At 55.5% G+C, this 19,374-nt stretch overlaps 8 protein-coding genes and 1 non-coding gene across 9 annotated transcripts; 4 read left to right on the forward strand and 5 right to left on the reverse strand.

The window, feature by feature from the left end:
* Positions 1-596: 596 nt before the first annotated feature.
* SHM1 (glycine hydroxymethyltransferase shm1) lies at positions 597-2,431 on the forward strand (the record flags this gene model as incomplete). The annotated part of the gene is made up of 4 exons (XM_028642414.1): positions 597-767; positions 831-981; positions 1,042-1,179; positions 1,281-2,431. 4 exons carry the CDS (start codon positions 597-599, stop codon positions 2,429-2,431), a joined length of 1,611 nt encoding a protein of 536 aa, XP_028493775.1.
* A 618-nt stretch (positions 2,432-3,049) lies between these two features.
* On the reverse strand, positions 3,050-5,956 carry D7B24_008326 (uncharacterized protein; the record flags this gene model as incomplete). Its single annotated transcript, XM_028642415.1, has 1 exon — positions 3,050-5,956. One exon carries the CDS (start codon positions 5,954-5,956, stop codon positions 3,050-3,052), a length of 2,907 nt encoding a protein of 968 aa, XP_028493776.1.
* Positions 5,957-6,879: 923 nt separating this feature from the next.
* D7B24_008327 lies at positions 6,880-6,968 on the reverse strand. The gene has a single exon. It is a non-coding gene; the product is annotated as a tRNA-Tyr (tRNA).
* Positions 6,969-7,579: 611 nt separating this feature from the next.
* On the forward strand, positions 7,580-8,587 carry D7B24_008328 (uncharacterized protein; the record flags this gene model as incomplete). The annotated part of the gene is made up of 2 exons (XM_028642416.1): positions 7,580-7,856; positions 7,914-8,587. 2 exons carry the CDS (start codon positions 7,580-7,582, stop codon positions 8,585-8,587), a joined length of 951 nt encoding a protein of 316 aa, XP_028493777.1.
* Positions 8,588-9,329: 742 nt separating this feature from the next.
* On the forward strand, positions 9,330-10,855 carry GNB2L1 (Guanine nucleotide-binding protein subunit beta-2-like 1; the record flags this gene model as incomplete). The annotated part of the gene is made up of 5 exons (XM_028642417.1): positions 9,330-9,371; positions 9,496-9,533; positions 9,666-9,792; positions 9,873-10,190; positions 10,430-10,855. 5 exons carry the CDS (start codon positions 9,330-9,332, stop codon positions 10,853-10,855), a joined length of 951 nt encoding a protein of 316 aa, XP_028493778.1.
* An 846-nt stretch (positions 10,856-11,701) lies between these two features.
* On the reverse strand, positions 11,702-12,524 carry D7B24_008330 (uncharacterized protein; the record flags this gene model as incomplete). Its single annotated transcript, XM_028642418.1, has 4 exons — positions 11,702-11,785; positions 11,842-12,003; positions 12,059-12,187; positions 12,291-12,524. 4 exons carry the CDS (start codon positions 12,522-12,524, stop codon positions 11,702-11,704), a joined length of 609 nt encoding a protein of 202 aa, XP_028493779.1.
* Positions 12,525-13,624: 1,100 nt separating this feature from the next.
* On the reverse strand, positions 13,625-15,547 carry D7B24_008331 (uncharacterized protein; the record flags this gene model as incomplete). The annotated part of the gene is made up of 3 exons (XM_028642419.1): positions 13,625-15,112; positions 15,171-15,455; positions 15,512-15,547. The coding sequence occupies 3 exons, from the start codon at positions 15,545-15,547 to the stop codon at positions 13,625-13,627; spliced, it is 1,809 nt and encodes a 602-aa protein (XP_028493780.1).
* A 604-nt stretch (positions 15,548-16,151) lies between these two features.
* Positions 16,152-17,333, forward strand: OST3 (oligosaccharyl transferase subunit ost3/OST6; the record flags this gene model as incomplete). Its single annotated transcript, XM_028642420.1, has 4 exons — positions 16,152-16,502; positions 16,582-16,682; positions 16,739-17,094; positions 17,149-17,333. The coding sequence occupies 4 exons, from the start codon at positions 16,152-16,154 to the stop codon at positions 17,331-17,333; spliced, it is 993 nt and encodes a 330-aa protein (XP_028493781.1).
* An 890-nt stretch (positions 17,334-18,223) lies between these two features.
* D7B24_008333 (uncharacterized protein) lies at positions 18,224-19,303 on the reverse strand (the record flags this gene model as incomplete). The annotated part of the gene is made up of 4 exons (XM_028642421.1): positions 18,224-18,301; positions 18,370-18,734; positions 18,813-18,917; positions 19,264-19,303. 4 exons carry the CDS (start codon positions 19,301-19,303, stop codon positions 18,224-18,226), a joined length of 588 nt encoding a protein of 195 aa, XP_028493782.1.
* Positions 19,304-19,374: the final 71 nt, after the last annotated feature.

The raw sequence follows: 19,374 nt of genomic DNA on the forward strand, positions 1-19,374 counted from the left end.
GAGAAGAAGAGAAAGGGCAGGCAGCGCCGAGGAGGGCGACTGGCCAATTTATTGACGGCTCCCTCTCTCTCGCTCACGCACGTACACACTGACAGGCCCACGACGCAGGCGAGAGGGCACTGTGAGCCAGTAGCAACCTCCAGTCCCGATTTTCTGCTTATCTAACGGGCACCGTGCCGGCCTGCCCCAGCCCTCTCTTCCGTTCTTTCGTCACAGGGAAGGACTTGGGGGGCAAAGTGGAAGGTGCAGGCAAGGGGGGGCCGGTAGATGGGCAGTGGCTGGCGCGTGCACAGCGTTGTCGGCTCTCAGGCATGTGGAGCTCGCCTTCCCTCTCTCGGGCGGGGTGATTGACGGATGACCGCTTGGATTCGGCTCTACCAGCCGGAAAGGAAACCACAGTGCCTCTTGGAGCTTCCCTCTTGTGGCAAGTTGCTCGACGCACGACTCCAATCCCCGCCGACACCGCCCGTTGTCGACTCACTCCTACCCATTCCTACTTTAACCAGCCGTCCCCCCCTCCTGTCAAGCCATTGTTCGGCTCAAGTGGTGTCCCAGGACAAACGATTGAAGACCCGGGGCCGTACCTCTCCGCCGCCATGTCTGCCTCCGCCCTCCGAAGCACGTCTCGTGCCTTGCGCCGTTGCGCCTCGCCCGCCGCCGCCGCCATAATCAAGAGGCCAACCGCCCATGCTCGATCGGCGCCTGTCCTCCTGTCGCGTGGAGCTGTCAGGCCGCTGTCTTCCCTGAATGTCGAGGGACAGCAGCAGGTAGGAAGTTTTGCTGCATCAATTGACCACCGCCATGGACTGACGCGTTGGTGGTGTACACAGCTTCTCTCGAGCAACCTGCAGCAAGCCGACCCGGCCGTCTTCGACATTATCGAGAAGGAAAAGAACAGGCAGAAGCACTTCATCAACCTCATTCCTTCCGAGAACTTCACATCTCAGGCCGTGCTCGACGCCCTGGGCAGTGTCATGCAGAGTAAGCCAGAAAACCAACCTCGGTAACCTCGAGATGGTATACATCTAACGCCCAGCGAAGATAAGTACTCCGAGGGCTATCCCGGAGCGAGATACTACGGCGGCAATGAGTTTATCGACCAGTCGGAACGGCTGTGCCAGCAGCGTGCGCTGGAGGCCTTCGATCTCGACCCCTCCCAATGGGGCGTCAACGTCCAAGGTATGTAGACACACGCACGAGAAAATACTACCCACGGGGCGATTCTTTTTTTTTTTCCGCTTTTCTCGCTCTGGGTGACTGACCTCTCTTTCTTCTCTCAGCCCTCTCCGGTGCGCCGGCCAACCTCTACGTGTATTCCGCCCTCATGAACACCCATGACCGCCTCATGGGCCTCGACCTGCCTCACGGCGGCCACCTGTCCCACGGATACCAGACTCCCACCAAGAAGATCTCAGCCATCTCCAAGTATTTCGAGACAGTGCCTTACCGTCTAAATGAGACCACGGGAATCATTGATTACGACAAGCTCGAGGAGATGGCCATCATTTACCGGCCCAAGATCATCGTCGCTGGCGCTAGTGCCTACAGCAGCCTCATCGACTACAAGCGCATTCGCGAGATCTGTGACAAGGTAGACGCCTACCTCCTCGCCGACATGGCTCACATATCCGGTCTCGTTGCCGCCAAGGTCCTGCCCAGTCCATTCTCATTTGCCGACATCGTCACAACCACTAGCCACAAGAGCTTGAGGGGGCCTCGCGGCGCCATGATCTTCTTCCGCAAGGGCGTGAGGAGGCAGAATGCCAAGACCAAAGAGGACGAGCTGTACAACCTCGAGAACCCCATCAATTCCTCTGTCTTCCCCGGTCACCAAGGCGGCCCCCACAACCACACCATCACGGCCCTCTCGGTCGCGCTCAAGCAGGCCCAGACCCCCGAATTCCGCGCCTATCAGACCCAGGTCCTCTCCAACGCAAAGGCCCTAGCCCACCGTCTCGGGGAGTCCAAGGAGAAGGGCGGCCTTGGCTACAAGCTCGTCGGTGGCGGCACGGAGAATCACCTCGTGCTGGTCGACCTCAAGCCCCAAGGCATTGACGGCAGCCGCGTCGAGCGTGTGCTGGAGCTCGTCGGCGTCGCATCCAACAAGAACACCGTGCCTGGTGACCGCTCGGCGCTTGTACCCGGCGGCCTGCGTATCGGCACCCCGGCCATGACGACGAGGGGTTTCAGCGAGGAGGACTTTGGCCGCGTCGCTGATATCATCGACCGCGCCGTCACCATTACTGTGCGCATCGATAAGGCGGCCAAGAAGGCGGCCGCCGAGCGCGGCGAGAAGAAGCCTGGCCTGCAACGCATCTTCATGGCACACCTGGGCAACGGCGACTCGGACCCCGAGATTGTGCAGCTGCGGTCCGAGGTGTCAGACTGGGTTGGAACCTACCCACTTCCCTGGGTGTCCTCGCGCGCATAGAGCGGCCGGGTGAGACATGTGTGATCGAAAGACGAATGAAATGTACTTACAAACTTGAAGATTGACTCATCGTGTGTCTGCTTACCGACTTCCTCCTGTCACGGCGGCCACATGGTACTGGTGCACGATGATGCAAGAAAATCACTTTTTTTTTCTGTCTCTTTTTCTTGCAAATGGAGTTGCGGGCTGGCGTCTTAACTCGTTATGCTGCGTATGTACCTGTATCTACCTCACACTAGATAGGCTACCGAATCTTCAACAGGTTTCACGCACAGTGCAGTCGGATGTTGTTTTGACACGACAGCAGGCTTTGACAGAACCGGATCAAAGGGGCACCTCCATATCCACCGTTCAGTACACTAGATGGCCATGACGCACCCGGGTGCCGTGCCCTGCACACGTCGGCTTGGTCTTCTCAGGTGGAATTAACTTTGGTTCGTTCCTTGAATTAATTTATTTTGAACCTCCAGATTCCGGGCTACATTGTCAACTATTGCGCCTTTGAGACATCATCAGTCTTTTTCGCAGCACCAAGCGCGAGAGCCTTTGCTTCGCAGTCTTCTTCTTTGCCGCTGCCTCTGAGTTTCCCTCTGCTGTCCCCCTTCCCTCTGTCTTTACCTATTCCTCTGCTTTTACCCCTGCATCTCCCTCTGCTGCTGATTTTGCCCCTCCTTCTGTCTTTGCCTCCGTTGCAGGTTGAGGCTCCGGCTTTGTTTGTGTCTCTGCCGCCGCCACCGACGGCGGCTCAACAGCCAATACTTTCATCGTAGCCTCCCTCTCCGAAAACGCTTGATAATACTTCTTCAAGGACTTCGTACCGTTTAGGACCCCCTCGCCGAGCGTCTGCACAATATCGTGCAGGACCGGCCAGACGGCAAAGTCGGCAATGGATACGACCTCACCTGCGATGCTCTCATCTTCGGCGGCATAATCGTTCCAGACTGTGAGTTCCCGTTTCAGTGGCTTGGCTGGTTGCTTCACAGTCACATCCTCTGTTTCCTGCGATCTGATAGCGCGCCACTTGTCAAGGAGGGCGAGGCCCTGCTGGAAGCGCGTCAAGATGCGGGCGTGGCCCGTGCTGGGCTCACTTCGCTTCCCGTGGAGGCCATCGAGGTAAAGCAGAATGGCCATGTCTCCCTGCGCCGTCGACCGGTCGGCATCATTATCCACGTACTTGATGGACAGACTCTCGAGAGCCGACGAGATGACAACGGGAACGGCGGCCTCGGCTTTCCCATCCTTCCGGTCAACGGATGGCGGCATGCGGCCCTTGGCGAAGAGAATGCCCTGCTCGGCCAGTGCGAGCTGTACGCGCATGTTGACGATGCCATCGGCGGAAAAGAACAAGCGTGGTGCGCTGCTCATATGCAGCACGTCAAAGCCCTGCCCGTAATGCGCATCCCAGTCAAACTCGCTTGCGTGGTTCTCGGTTCCAAAGGCACGCAGCATGGCTACGGCCTCGGGTCCTTGCCCGTTGACGACAGGGTGGGCATCAGCGCGCGTCTTGCCCTTGGCGCCTTGGCCCCAGATCAGGGTGCCATCGCGGTCAAGGAAGGTTCCGATATGGCGGAACGTCAAAGAGATGCGGCCGCCGGCAAAGGCAAGCTCGGGTGCTGTCTTGTCTCGTTCGGCACGCTTGTCTTGGCGGATGGCGTGGAGCCATCGCATGTTTGTCACGAGGCCCATGCGGCAGAGGGAGTTATGTGGCAGCTGCTTGCGCGTTGTCTTGCGCTTCGCACCCTCGGGGATGTTATCTGTTTTCTTCGAGGGATCTTTCGCGTCCCGCTTGGTTCTGAATATCATGGTTCTCTCGGCGCCTAGACTGACATTAACAATGTAAGAACCCTTGACAATATCGAGCGTCTTATCGCTGTGCTCGGAAATGTAGTCGTTTCCGTCCCGGTAGTACTGGATTAAGACGTGATTGAGTGGGTGACCCAGCTTCTCCTCGACCACAGCTTTGATCTCAAGAACTGTCTTGGTGAAAGGAAAGAGCGGGGGCGACTCGTCTGCGGGATGTCGGTATACAGGCATGCTACTATCTTCGGCAACGAGTCCCTGGACAGCTACCTTGCGCGGAACCTCGCCGCCTTGATGCGACATGGTCTGCCAACCAACCTCATCCTTTAATTTTTCAAACACGCCGTCGAGCAATTTGGGCGGTAGGACATTGTGGATGATGACAGTATCACCCTCGCAGAGTGGCTCGGAGGTCTCTGGTAAAGCATCTGCGGCGGCAGGATCATGTTCATGCTTCGAGGTCGAGTCCGAGGAGGCGGTGGCGGGCACCGTGACTTCTGGTTCGATGATCTTCGGTTCGAGACCCTTGCCTACGCGTGCCGGGACGACAGTTCCGGGCTTGTTTGGAGCTGCCAAGTCTGCCAGCCGGGGCTGCTTGAGTTTCCTGGCTTGTGATGTGTCCATCCTTGTATCTTTGGAAGTTCTGTACTTGTTTCTGATCGCCTCCAGGTCTAGGATTGGGTCGCGGTCATCAGTTGACGATGGTTTGCGCCTCGGGCTATTGAGGTCGTGTGAGGACGGCTGGGCATCGGGGTCGACCTCCAGCGCCAGGCTGTTAGGATCAGATTCGGGTTCAATGCGACCGCCGGGGGTACTGCCGATTTTGAGAGCAGCCAGCTTCTCGTGTAGGTCAGACGTCGACGCCTTGCCACGCACACGACCTGGAATGGGCGGGGTCCTGGCGCCGGCTAGACCACCAACCTTCTTGTTGGCTGTCGTGGCAGAAGAGGAAGAAGTGGCCGGTGTTGCGACAGCGGGTTTTGCGGACGCAGGTTTCGCCTGCAGCTGTTCAAGGACTGTGCTGCTGCTGTCGACTTCGCATCCAGTGACATCAATGACTGACTGGATGGCGTTCCCATGCCTTACTTGCGAACGATAGCCGCAGCAGTCGTCGACGATGGTTATGTCGTAACCGTACATGGCGGCGTCAAGAGCCGTGGCAAAGACGCCAATGTTCATCAGGGAGCCGGCTATGAAAATGTGCGTGATGAACTTGCCGCGTAGCAGATGAAGGAGCTGGCCCGACTTGAAGGCCGAGTAATGCGATTTGATGAAAGTGACATCGCGCTTCAGCGATGCGTCCTTGACGTTGGCAGGGATTTGTGAGCCGGAGGGCGAGCGAACGCATGGAATGCCGCCAGCACTGAGAAAGGCTTCGGGGTCGGTATCAGCGACGGGAGCTGGGATGAGTTCCACTTTGGGGCCTCGCCGCCGACCGGAGGCAGCTCCGGCAGCAGTGACAGCGCTCGGCTTCGGGGTCTCGTCGGTCGCCAGTATTTGCTCGCCGGCTATGGGCCGCACCTTGTCAAACTCGGAGCATACCCAAATGACGTCGCCCAGCTGGCGAAACGCGTCGGCAAACTGCACAGTCTTTTCGACGAACCCATGGGGCCTCGTGACGCGCAGGGGGGCTTCAGCATCGAGAAAATCGCTTTGAAAATCAATCACCAGGAGAGCCTTGCGTTTGGGAAGGCTCGGTAGGGCCGACTGGTCAAACGGGAACATGGTCTGTCAATGGGTTTGAGGGCCAGTGGTTGGGTCCGTGGCACATGAGGACTGAGGCGTAGTGTAGACAAGAAACGCTGCCGGCGTAAGTCGCCCGGACGGAAGAGGTTGAAGGGTGAAGACCTGGACGAGTGAGCGGGTGAGCGGGGTCTCATCAAGCGAGCAGAGGTCGCGTGGCTGCAGCTATCACTGTAGCCGGAGCCGGACAAGGGACAGGCCAAGTCACATCCGCCGGCCGCGGGGGGGAAGCAAGCAAACGTGAATGGTCATTGAACAGAAAAGCTTAGTTTCGGGTGAGATGAAGTGTACACAGCTAGGCGACGATGAGGGAAACCTCCAGTGCATGCCCGCATGTGTGCGCGCAAATCGATGGATGGTCAAGATTTGACAGGTACCGAATTTGCAGATCCGCGAAAAGAGGGCGGGCGATCAGAAGTCGTATGACAGTTCGAGACGGGCGAAACGGCGACCAACACTTGTCAAGCCAACTTGCTTCGTTGACGTGGCGTCTTTTTGTTTTCTCCATTGCTCTATGATGGAACGTCGAAATGATTCGTGTCGTTCCCGATCAGCTGTTCGATTTGCCCCGTCATAAGAAGATGGGTAAATTCGGCACTTGAATGAGCTGAAGTCTAGATGGCGTTACACAGGGTAAGTTTGAGGCGACCTTGACCGCACTGGGAGCGACCAGGGAGGCTTTAGATAGGTGTGGCCAGGGAAAGCAGGTGCTGAGGACGGGTTGCACCTGAGAGCAAAGCAGCGCCCTCTTCACCGCGGAAGGAGGAGCTGTAGCACTTCAAAATCGATCTTCTGCCGTCGGCACGACGAATCTCTCATCAAGAAGGGTTAAAATGTTGGACAAGCATCACGAGTAAGATGTTCAAAAGACAAAAAGAATGGAGAAGCTGAGCTTCTTGTGGTGTTCTCCCCGACCGGAATCGAGCCGGTGACCTTTCGATTGGAAATGATACCAGTTACAGTCGAACGTGATAGCCAACTACACCACAGGGAGTTGTTGTTGGGGTCTCGCTGGATCCACACGTAGATGACCCCTCAAACAATCATTCCGTCGTGCACGGACTGTCTAGCGGGCTTAGTTGGCACATCAATCACGACGAGCACCATAAATCCGGTGACCCTTTTACGACGGTTGCGCGTGATGGCTTTGATTCATCTTTCTGAAGCATGTAGTTGTTGACTTCAGCTCTTTATTGATACTTTGATCACATGACCAGGTATCTTCTCGCTGTATTTTCACGTTCTGTGTAATGCATTATCCTTTTACACTGTTCGCCCAGTGGGTGTCGCTTTAGGTTTCTTATGGCATGTTGACTCTAAAAGCAGCGAGACTAGCGGAACTGATCGAGTGACTCGGCAAAATCCACCTCCAGTGCACCGTGCTGCGCGACCACGAATTTCCGCGTCAAACGTCGTCACGCCGTCGACAACCACGTCAGCATCCGCGCCTCGCAGAAGCAGCTGAGCCAGGTGCGCCGGCACTCATACAGTTTCTTTGTAGTCTCCAAATTCGCCCGGTACAAGTTCAAACCTATCTTGCCGCTCAGTTTGGCCACCCGTCCGCTCGAGCCTCCCTACCACAGCCGACCCTTTCCCATCATCGCCATGTCAGAAAGCCCACGGAAACGAGGTGCAAGCCTTGAGGCTAGTGACGAGCTCCAGTTCAACAACAAGAGGCAGCGACTCGATGTCGACGGACAGAACGAGGCAGACCAGCCTGACCCTGGGGCGAGCCGCGCAAGCTCTTCCGTCACCATCCCATCACTCGAATACCAATCCCAATGCAGCCTGGAGAGATCTATCGGCCTGGCGTTGAAGCATGTAGGATTCGATGGTGCCGAGCCAACAGCAATGGCTAGCTATGTGTCCCTCGTCGAGACGTGTGCGTTACGATCACTGCCTTCTCCAGCCTGACATGATGCTGACGTGCGGTTTTCAGACCTGGCATCCTTCATCGACGATCTCAAGCGCATAGCTCTGGGCGCCCGCAGAGAGCAGCCGACACCTGCCGATTTCGAGACCACCATGCGGCGGTTCGCCCTCGTCACGTCCTCGTTGAAACCCCACCTCAAGAACCCAATTCCTGAAGAAGACCTGACGCCCTCCTACTTCAACGCCCTGCTGAACGACGAGAGTGCAGATGCCGCTCTGCCACTGCTGTCTGACGAGTTGAGCGGCAGGCACGAGAAAGAGGAGAGAGCCCATATTCCCCGACCTTTTCCGGAGTTCCCAAGCCTCCACACATATCGCTACACGCCGAGAGAGGATGACAGTGGCCGCGACTCCAAGAAGATTCGCGAAGAGGCGGCCAAGGCGTCGAAGCAGGGCGAGGAGGCCCTTCGCGGCCTGGTGCGCGCGTCCAAGATGCGCAAGCAGAAGGAAGTCAGCGACCTGTCGAAGCGCGACACCATTACCAAATCACGATATGAACTCTGGGAGGCCGCTATGAAGAAGTTCGTGAAGCAGGACGGCGGCGAGAGCGGGCAGCTTGAAATTGCCGACCATAGCATGATTGTCAACGCTGATTCGAGATATCTACGGAAACCTGTGCCGCGGCAGGGCAAACGGGCCGGAGGCTCCGGGGCGCAAGGACAGTCCGGCGTTGGCAGCTGAGCTAGCACACTTCTCATGATGGCCGCTTGCCGTGGTCGAGCGGCATACATTCAGGGAGATAATCAAGGCCGTCTTGGCTATATGCACAAGTGTAGGCAGTGGGGGAAGATACATTAGTAATGATACCCGGACGCAATGTCCATATGCCGGTTTGCAAACAATACCAAGTCTCTACCGAATGATGCATCTTAAACCTGCTGTTCGCATGTCAACCCCATTCCAAGGACTCAAAAGCCCAGTCAGAGCCCAAGTATGTGAGGGGAGAAGCGTGTTAAAAGTGCAGTAGAACCATCTCTCCAACACTGTCTAGCTATACATTGCCTGCACATTGCAAAGAAATATGATGAGGCCATGGACTTGAGACTGCGAATGTCGACGTATCCACGATCCCTAGTCCTAAATCCACTTCCGCAATTGGCCTCCACATCGGCTGTGACGCCCCGCTTACAGGACTGCAAAGATGGCAGGGGATCTGGGCACCTGTGCAGGAAGGAAGGAACAGATGGTTGGCTCTCGGTGAAGCCTCGGTGAGGACGTAGGCAGTCGACCACCGAGCTAGCCACACTGGCTCCGATTGGCTCTAGCCCCACGCGAAATCTGCCCTAACCTCAAAATCCGATTTCCCTCCCACAGAAAGCTACGAATTTTGCTTCAGGACTCCGACCTCTCGAACCTGCAACACCGCGACAATCGTCTCTTCCCTTCTCATCTATCTATCTGTGTCGGTAATCGCGCATTGAGAATGGCTGAGCAGCTGGTTCTGAAGGGTACCCTCGAGGGCCACGTAAGTTGACACCCTATTGTCAGTCCATCTTGCCGCAGTCGGAACTTTCTGGCAGGCAAGATGGTGTGCAGAGTCGCTTGCGACATGATTTCAAAAAGAAGACCTGCTAACAGCGCCTTTGCAGAATGGCTGGGTCACCAGTCTGGCGACCTCCATCGAGAAGTAAGCGAACCTCCCACGACACCTTGATCTCGATACCCGTCGAGCATCATGGCGGCACGCCCAGATCGAAACACAGCCTCCAGCGCCAGTCGTACTGAGAATCTTCGATTGCTAACGCCGACACCCTCACAGCCCCAACATGCTCCTGTCCGGTAGCCGTGACAAGACCCTGATCATCTGGAACCTGACCCGCGACGAGTCCCAATACGGCTACCCCAAGCGCTCCCTCCACGGCCACTCCCACATCGTCTCGGACTGCGTATGTTTATTTGACCTCGAAACCACCGACTGAGAGAAGTCGCGATTGCTGTGGACAATGGGCTGATGCAGGACTGGCAGGTTATCTCCTCTGACGGCGCTTACGCCCTGTCCGCCTCGTGGGACAAGACCCTCCGCCTTTGGGAGCTGTCGACCGGCACCACCACCCGCCGCTTCGTCGGCCACACCAACGACGTTCTTTCCGTCTCCTTCTCTGCCGACAACCGTCAGATCGTCTCCGGCTCGCGCGACCGCACCATCAAGCTCTGGAACACTCTCGGTGACTGTAAGTTCACCATTTCCGACAAGGGCCACACCGAGTGGGTCTCCTGCGTCCGCTTCAGCCCCAACCCCCAGAACCCCGTCATTGTCTCCTCCGGCTGGGACAAGCTCGTCAAGGTAAGCCCAAACTCCACCTGTCCCATTCGCGACCTCGCACGAGGGAGCACCACAGCAACCCACATGATGCATTGCAACCAAAAGTATTTGCTACTTCAGAGCCTGTTCGCAGGCCATGAGACCACTATTCACCATATGCACTGATTTTTATTCGACCTTTTTTTTCTTGAATTCTGCTACAAATTGTTACACGGCATACCTGCCATGGCAAAACATGTGCTGATCAGGATAATTGATAGGTTTGGGAGCTCAACACCTGCAAGCTGCAGACCGACCACATTGGCCACACCGGCTACATCAACACCGTCACCATCTCCCCTGACGGTTCCCTGTGTGCCTCCGGTGGCAAGGACGGTACCACCATGCTGTGGGACCTGAACGAGTCCAAGCACCTCTACTCTCTCAACGCCAACGACGAGATCCACGCTCTCGTCTTCTCCCCCAACCGCTACTGGCTGTGCGCCGCTACCGCCACCAGCATCATCATCTTCGATCTCGAGAAGAAGAGCAAGGTTGATGAGCTGAAGCCCGAGTTCACCGCCGTCGGCAAGAAGAGCCGTGAGCCCGAGTGTGTCAGCCTGGCCTGGAGCGCCGATGGCCAGACCCTCTTCGCCGGCTACACCGACAACGTCATCCGCGCCTGGGGTGTCATGTCCAGGGCGTAAAGCACCTAGACATGATAAGTAAAGGGCATTATGTGATGACGTGGAACTTCGGCTGAAGCAGGGGATGGAGGACTGGAGATGATGGTAGATCATGGCGGGCGTCCTAGGCTGGCTTCCTCGTTTGGTCTTTCGGATGCACAGGGTTGGTCAATCAACATCGTTAAGGGGATGGATGATTGCACGCTGGCTAAAAAGGTAGCCATCGAACGGAGACTGGGCATCAACCCAGAAGACGACCCCAATGAAAATCCTGGCACATGAACCAAAATCCGTCGAGTCAAGTGAATGCGAACGTAAATGTTTGGTCTTTTTGAATCTCGCTGTTGAAATATATCAGTCTACCATCGTTGTCCAGATCTCTGTAGTGAATGGCGACGCGTTGGTATTTCACAGGAGAAGGGGCAAGTGTACTAGTTCGTAACTCGTAGATTGCTAGGGTCGCTGCTGTTATGATGGAAGTCACTACATCTCTGCGGGACCTTCTTGGTGACATAAGCATCACTTGAGCCTCAATTCCCAAAGGCATATTTCGCAACACGATATGAAACCTCGGCAGGGTTGGACTTCATGAGAGTACGTCAATGTCTTGAGACATGTTCATCGTAAATACGTCATGCACATCTTATCTATGGGTGAACCTAGAGCTAGAATAATCTTCGGAATTTCTTATTGAGCAGCATTAGTCCTACCCGTAAATGATCATGTAATAACACCCGTGCGATGCTTCCGTGACGAAACGACAGCCTATGCGTGTCTCGGTTGAGCGAACCAAGACCATATGTAGATGGCGTATTATCTGCAAAGTCTTGTGGAATTTACACTCTATTTCCCCTGCTCCTGGTACACTTATGTTCTCGGTTCGTCGCTCGAATCTCCCAGGTGCACTGTTGCCTTCCTGTTCAGACCAACGAAGTAGCCCTCTTTCGAGTCCTATGCCGAGGGTCAATGTCTTCGGTAGCATGTCGCTATGCGGGAACTAAACTCACTTTCCGCGATGACTCGGGCTTGTCCCTGAATACCTTGGCGAAGAGCTTTCGTAGTTGTTTCTCCAGCTCTTTGTCCTCTGCGCCCTGGTAGAATTTGCACACAAAGTGACCGCCAGGCTTGAGGGTATCGCTGGCAAATTGGAGCGCTGCGTAGCAGAGATCCTGTTCCGGCCCCGCGTTAGTGGCATGAGAAAAAACCAAAAGACGCTCCACTGACCATGCTGCCGACGTGATCTTTAAAGGTGACGCCGCTCGTGTTCATCATCCTGTTGTAAGGATTACTAAGTGTGTTCACGCCGAAGCCGGAAGTTTGGTCCCATGGGGCTGACATGTCACTCAACACAACCTTTCGCAGGGTTAGCATGGGTAAGCCTAGGCGTTCAAATCACACGGCAGCCGCGGAAAGGGATCCAACAGAGCTGGCAGCGTAGAAGCAGAGAGACACATACGTTTACCAACTTCAAACTCTTGCTCGTCTCCTCGGCTGTTGTCGGGTCTGCCGTCTCCGCCCGTTCCAGGTCAATGTAGCTCGGTTTATCTTCGACAACGGTGTTGAGGGCTGGTTCATCGCCGAGAGACTCAACTTCGCTGTGAGACTGGTCGCCGGGTTGCGCATTGCTTACTGTCGGTTTCTTATCGGGGCGGCGGCGTCGTTGTGCCCGGACCAGAAAATCCTTGACCATACCTTGCACTGCTGGCGAGAGAAAGTCGCCCTGGATAGTGGACACACCTCGTGGTGGTTGTGCCGGGATCAAGTCGATCCCGAGAACACTGCCTGAGGGCTTCGTCCGCTCCACCGCGACCTGGGACCAGCTCCCTGGAGCATAACCCTTAGCTTCCGATCAGCACCGAGACACATGTGACGTAAGTGGGAGATCTTACAAGGTCTACGACTACCTGATCCTTTTTGAATATGCGGTATTTGCTATCCAACTGGGAGCGACATTTAGTGGCTGCGTCTTCTCACAGCTGACCTGTGTTTGGGTAGACATGGCCGTGTGGTAACGAGAACAAAGTGTACCGACCTCAAGAAGCTTAAAAGCAGCACGACTCTTGAGTCCCTGCACACGAGCCTCCCGTGCAAACACATCATTACCCTGGCGTGCCTTCCAACGACTGTTTGATGACGAAAGACGGCATTGAACCTGTGGCCCTTTTTGTTGACGAAGGATGGTAAGTCTGGACGGTGTTGCAATCGACACTTCTAATGATGTGAGAACGCGTCGAAAATAAACCCCGCCGGTCAAGCTGCTGCTCATGGCTTATACCTGGGCACTAAAAACAACAAAATCAAGGGTGGTAAGTTACAGCAGTAAAGACGATCAGCTTGTGGCAGAAGGAATGAAGGATGGTCGATTAAATCAATGTTTTGTGATTTCGTCAGTTTCCTTCATGTTCAACAACATACCTACCTATCAGTGAACTCTCTGAGGCCCAAGCTCCGGCGACGTGCTGACTAAGTCACAGACGATGCGATCTTTAAGACCAGAGCCTCACAAGTGAAGACGTATGAATAAGGGATTTGACTGTGACAAGATGTTTCGGCAGGCAGAATCAGTCACGTTACTTGCAGGTTTGGCTCTTGTGGTACAAAGTTCTTGTCATTTACTTTCCTCAGTTAGGAACGTAATATTCGTATTGCACAAAATGTGCAACATACCGTTGACCTGCCGTGACACCCCAGTCACACTAGTACGCCGATTAATGCATCCGTACACTTCAAATCAATAACGCCAAACTGGACCAAAGCCCTGCCAACCTCAAACATGTCCCAGACCAAGATCTATACAAGAAAACTCGCGCCTACGCCCCTGCGATCTTTCTTGAGAGGAGAGAACGCCGCCCCTGCAAAGGCCTTGCGAGCCATGCCAAGCTTGGGATTCTTCAGAATCTTGCCCGGTCCAAGCTTGATTTGGTTGCTCCTCTTGACCGGTAGATCTACAGGCTCTGCTTCCTCCTCATCGAATATCGTCTTTGAGCTGTCACCGACCAGTTTGCGCTTCTTTTTCTTCTCGAGAACCCGAACAGCTGGCTTGACGGCCCCGTTCTCGACAGAGGCGTCAATAGAGGGTTCTGAAACATCATGCGTAGCGCTGATTGTACCGGCTGCTGGAGCTTCAACATCAGTCGACTCCTCAGTAACCTGCGTCAGAACCGCAACGTTCCTTGCAGCCTTCTTCATCTTGTCTGGTCGAGCGACTGCGCAGGGTGGAATGTTGGGGGACGTCGACGCAAGAGCCTTCTTAGGCCTTCCTCGAGCCTTGCCTTGCTTTCCTTCAGCTCCGGATGTGGCAGAGACGAGCGCCCTCTCCACGTCCTTGGCTGCATCCACAGCCTCGGCCTCAGCCCTCCGGACCGTTTCGGCATGAGGAATGTGGCTCACATCCGCTTCATCTTCCTCTGCATCCTCGTCCACAGATGCGTCGACGTTCACACCCTTGGTGCGATTCAGGAAAGGCGTAATCGAGAATGTGGACTTCTCTCCAAGAAGCGTTTGGTCAAGCCCTCGTTTCTTAGCGGGTCGGCGAGATTTCCAATCGCCATCATTGACGGCCTCGGTTGTGATGTCCTCAGCACCCAGGTCTACAGCTCGTCGTTTCTTCGTAGCGTGGTGGTCGGGTCCTGATGCGCGGTTTGCGCCCTTAAGGTTCGTGACGTGTGCCTCTCGCATGGCCTCGAGCTCCGCCTTGGATCCCTTCAGTTCGCTCTGAGTGCTTCGCAACTTCGTTTTGAGGCTGTCCACCCTGGACTCGAGGTTTTCGTTCTGGGCCTGCAGCTCAGACAGCGCAACTTCAGCTTCCTTCTTTGCCCGCTTGGCCTCGTTTTTCTCGTTCGCCAATGACTTTTCGAGTTCTTTGACTTTTGCCTGCAGTTCTACGTCCGCAGCGGTCCTCTTCTCTTGTGATCGTGAACTGTCTTGCGCTGATGCAAGTTCTTGACGAAGTCGTCCTAATTCGCGCGTTTCGGCTGCCAATCGGTTTTCGACATCCTTCAACTTCTGCTTTGTTTCGTCGCTGTCGGCTCTTTCAAGGTCGTGCTTCTCTGCGGACTGTAACCGAGCACGCCTTTCGGCGGCTAGCTCAACCTCAGCCGAGTTGAGTTGTCGCTCCAGAGACAACTTTTCCGCAAGCACAGTCTGTTGATGTGCCAGCTGGGAACGTAGGTGTTCAAGTTCCGGTTTCATTTGCGCAATTTCGCGACTGAGAGCCAGCTTTTCGGCTAGCACCTTGGTGGAGTCCTGGGCTGTGTTGTTGAGCGATTCGAGCTCCATCTGCAGAAAATGAGTCAATGGCGGAATGTACGATAATCTATAGCTGTTTAGCACAAACCTTGAGGTGTGAGGCTTCCCGTGCTTGGGTATCGAGGGCTTTTTTAAGCTGGCGATAGGCTTGCTTCGTTGCCTTCACCTCCGACTGTGCCTGTTCAAGCTGCCCCGACAGCTGAGTGACCTGGGATCCGCTGACCTTCAGGCGCTGTTGCAAAGCATCATTATCGTCTGCCAATAGCTGCTTTCGTACCCTCAGCCTCCTTGTCTTCTCGTCATTGAGAACAAGCTCGGCTTGGTGCAGCTGGCTTTGATGCGCCATGGTGTGCTCGTGGATACGCTGTTGACGCTAACCATGGGCTTAGCTCCTGGCCGTAAATATTCGCTGATTGAGGGATGCCATACCTGCTCAGCGTCCAGAAGACGGGTGTTGACAGGCATCCCGCCAGTCACGTACGCGTTTGGTGTGGTGGGGTACGTGATACTGTCAGGTATCTGTCATAGGCAGCCTGAACTTGAGTGTTAAAGAAGCGACACAAGACGCCTTTATCACAGACAAGAGCAGGATAAGACTATATGTTATGGAAGATCCGATGGGTGGACGTTGTTCTGTAAGAGAGCTTACATCTTCGTGTGTTTGGATGTTGAGCGTGGCGTAAGTAAACATGATTCCAAGAATGAACTAGTGTCACTGTCATGTGACCTCGTGAGCTCTGGACTGGAAGTGCACACCTACCCCACGTAACTCACACAGACAAGGCCCCAGAATGCCTCGTTCGCACCAATCAAGTCAACAGCTAGTCGATTCGAGAGTTGCAAGGTACGTAGCCCCTTCCTCTGGTCCCGCCTGCCCAGTGCTCCTGCCCAAAGTGTCCAATACGACCTCCAATTGACACATGCACCAGAAGTACCGTGGTGGAAGCCACATCGTCAACGTCAACGACAACGCCCACCACGCACCAGACAATCTTTCCGGCACGTGGGACTGTGCACCGCATTGAATACAGTCACACCCTATCGTTCGCCGATCTCAGTTCAGCCCGCCATGCGTTGGTTTTCCTCCCTCCTTCGCCTTTCGCTTCTGGCGTCAGGAGCTCTAGCGGCCGCCAAGTCGCCGGAGGAGCGCTTCCAGGACTTCCACACCAAGGCACTGTCGTCCTCGCCCGTCAAGCTTAATGACAAGACCTTCAAGCAGGTCACTGCGCTGCCGCGTGATTACACCACCATGGTGTTGCTGACAGCCCTCGACTCTAAGTTCGGATGCCAGCTGTGTCGCGAATTTCAACCTGAGTGGGACATCCTGTCACGCAGCTGGACCAAGGGCGACAAGAAAGCCGAATCCCGCATGATCTTCGGAACTCTGGATTTCGCTGATGGCCGGGATACATTCATGTCGGTAAGTACTCCGAACGCCCAGGGTGCCTTTGAGCTTGCGAGCTTCCAGACAAGTTGGCTAACGTCACGTTCTTGCCTAGCTCGGACTTCAAACCGCACCTGTTCTGCTGCTGTATCTGCCTACTACTGGACCCCACGCTGTCGCATCTTCCGAGCCCTTGCGCTACGACTTCACCAGCGGGTACGTATAATTGAGACTGGGCTGTGTTTCCTGAAACATATCACTAACTTGGACAGACCCCAGGTTGCCGAACAAGTCCACTCGTGGCTCGCTCGCCACATGGATGGCCGCCCCCAACCCAGCGTGAAGCGTCCCATCAACTGGATGCGATGGATCTCGACTGTTGTCGTCACGCTTGGCCTGGGCACTGCCCTCATCACGGCTTCTCCTTACGTCCTTCCTGTCATCAGGAGCCGCAACCTCTGGGCCGTCTTCAGCCTTATCACAATCCTCCTATTCACCAGCGGCTACATGTTCACCCTGATCCGCAAGACACCGTACGTTGTCGGCAATGGCAAGGGCGGCGTCACTTACTTCACTGGTGGCTTCCAGAACCAGCTCGGCATGGAGACACAGATCGTCGCTGCCATTTGTAAGTTGCCACCAAACCCTTCCATCACGAGTGACTTGACTAATGCACTCCCAGATGGTGTCCTGGCGTTCTGCGCCATTGCACTGACTGTAAAGGTGCCGCGGATTGCGGATCCCAAGAAGCAGCAAATAGCCATCTTGGCTGGTGCTGGTGTCATGTTCATCATGTACAGCTTCCTTCTCAGCGTCTTCCGCATCAAGAACGGCGGATACCCCTTCTCTCTGCCTCCTTTCATGTAAATGGCGGCAGATGAGATGGCCAAAAGGGCCGACGAGCCCGCAGAAAAGATCCACCACAGCATTGCATCCCCAGCTTCGTGGCCTTGCACCAGCATAGTACTATAGCAACGCCTGTCTGAGGAGCTCAATGACTGGCTACTAGAGTGACTGGCTACTAGAGCTTCAAAGTCTGCATGTCCAAAAAAGGGGCAGACGGTGCCCGAGAGGGCCGATTTGTATCAGTAGGAACTGGCAGGCACCGCGGCTCAAGGCACGCCAGAGGGTGCCTGCGTATTTAGAAATGACCAGTCCTTAACCTCGCCACGCATGACTCTTGTGTTGCGCTCGTACGGGAACGTCAAGTGACACTGTAATGTAGCCGCCTGCCTGTACTCTGTGCCGAATGAATGATGTTGCTTGTTGAGGGTTACAAGGGGTGAGCGTTTTCGTGGAGTGGTGGAATCCTGAAAGCACGACAAGTGACCATAACCTGCACGAAGCCCGAGGAGCGTACTGCTTGTGAGTCTAGACGGGCGCCATAAGCAACATCTTGGAAGGGTCTCACGCGTCAATCTACAGTTGATGAACGCTGCGTCTTAGCCTTTCACGAAGAATCAAGCACACGTCGAGGAGACTCGTCAAGGAAAGGTTTACTAGGATCTGGGGACAAGAAATGGGCCGTATGCCACGAGTGGGAAGGTACATGCAAAAGCCGGGACCAGTCTTGGTAAAGGCAAAAAGCCAGAGTGTGTATTCGCATACGTCGAATTTTGGGATACCGATCGACGCCAGTACCATGCATAACCATTTCCCTGACCGAGACCGCGTCTTCCGTTGAGCGTCGTGGCGCGAAGAACGCGAGAGCCAAACCGCAGCAGACCCAGATCGTCCAATTCCGTCGTAAAACCCGCTTACACCTTGAAACCCCTGGAGCGTCTGCGACCACGGGCACGCTCGAACTTGCGGCCCTTGGAGGCGACGTAGGGCTTCTGCAGAGGGGGGTCAGCAAGCCGTTGCAGAGAAGGTACAGGCTGTTGTGTGAGGGGTGGCAGCATACCTTGTGGCTGTGGGGGCCGAAACCGAAGTGCTTGACGGCCTCACGGGCGTTCTTGGGGCCGCGGAGCAGCAGGGTGTTGCCACCGGTGGGGGAGCGGAGGGCAAGCTGGTCGAGGGTGATGGCCTCGCCGCCGGCGGCAGCCAGACGGGCACGGGCAGTGGCGGTGAATCGCAGAGCGGCGATGGTCACCTTGGGGACCGTCAGGAGACGGTTGTCGTCGGTGATGGTGCCGACAACAACGACGATGCGCTTCTCATCCTCCTTGATGTTGGCCGCAATGCGGGACAGGGAGACGGGAGGGCGGTTGATGCGGGACGTGAACAGGCGGCGGAGGACGACCTTGTTGAAGTTGGCATCGGTACGGCCTGTCACGTTTGGTCAGCCCAATGCCTTCTCGTTCCAAGATTTTCTTCTTCTTGAGGAGTCTTGCCGGGGAAACTTACGGGCCAGGAAGCGGTACAGCTTGACGAGAAGCTTCAGGTACACGTTCTGGCTCTTGGGAGCCGTGCGGTGAGTGCCGCGCACGTGGTGACGGTTGAGATCAATGCCTATTGTGAGGGGAAGAATCCATCGTCAGCCTTTCGATCGATCATGCTCAAGGACTGCTGCGGCGGTTCGTCCTCGGCGAGGAGGCAAGTGCGCGCGTGCCAGGTCGCAGAGCACCCGAAGGTAACCCCACTCGCATGGTATAAAGGCTCGGATGGTGGGAGTTTACGTACCCATCTTGTCGTCGACTTCGCGATGTCCGGAACTGAGTCGATGGGTGGTGGTTGTCGCTGTCGGAAGGTTCGTTCGAGAAAGAAAAAAAGAGAAATTCCCACACCTTGGAAAGACTGGAGGTGGGAGGGGAATTGTGGGCGAAAATTACTAGGGCAGTTGTGAAGACGCTCGGACCATCAGAGTTGGCGAGGGCGGGACTTTGCTCGCTAGGCATGATGTTTTAATTGGCCTGACGCCCCACATGCTTTTCTCCTACCTCGGTGAGATCCACGGTGAATTCTCGGT

This window comes from Verticillium nonalfalfae, assembly GCF_003724135.2.
Source record: "Verticillium nonalfalfae strain VnAa140/NRRL 66861 chromosome Unknown scaffold_73, whole genome shotgun sequence".
Classification (NCBI taxonomy): Eukaryota; Fungi; Ascomycota; class Sordariomycetes; order Glomerellales; family Plectosphaerellaceae; genus Verticillium; species Verticillium nonalfalfae.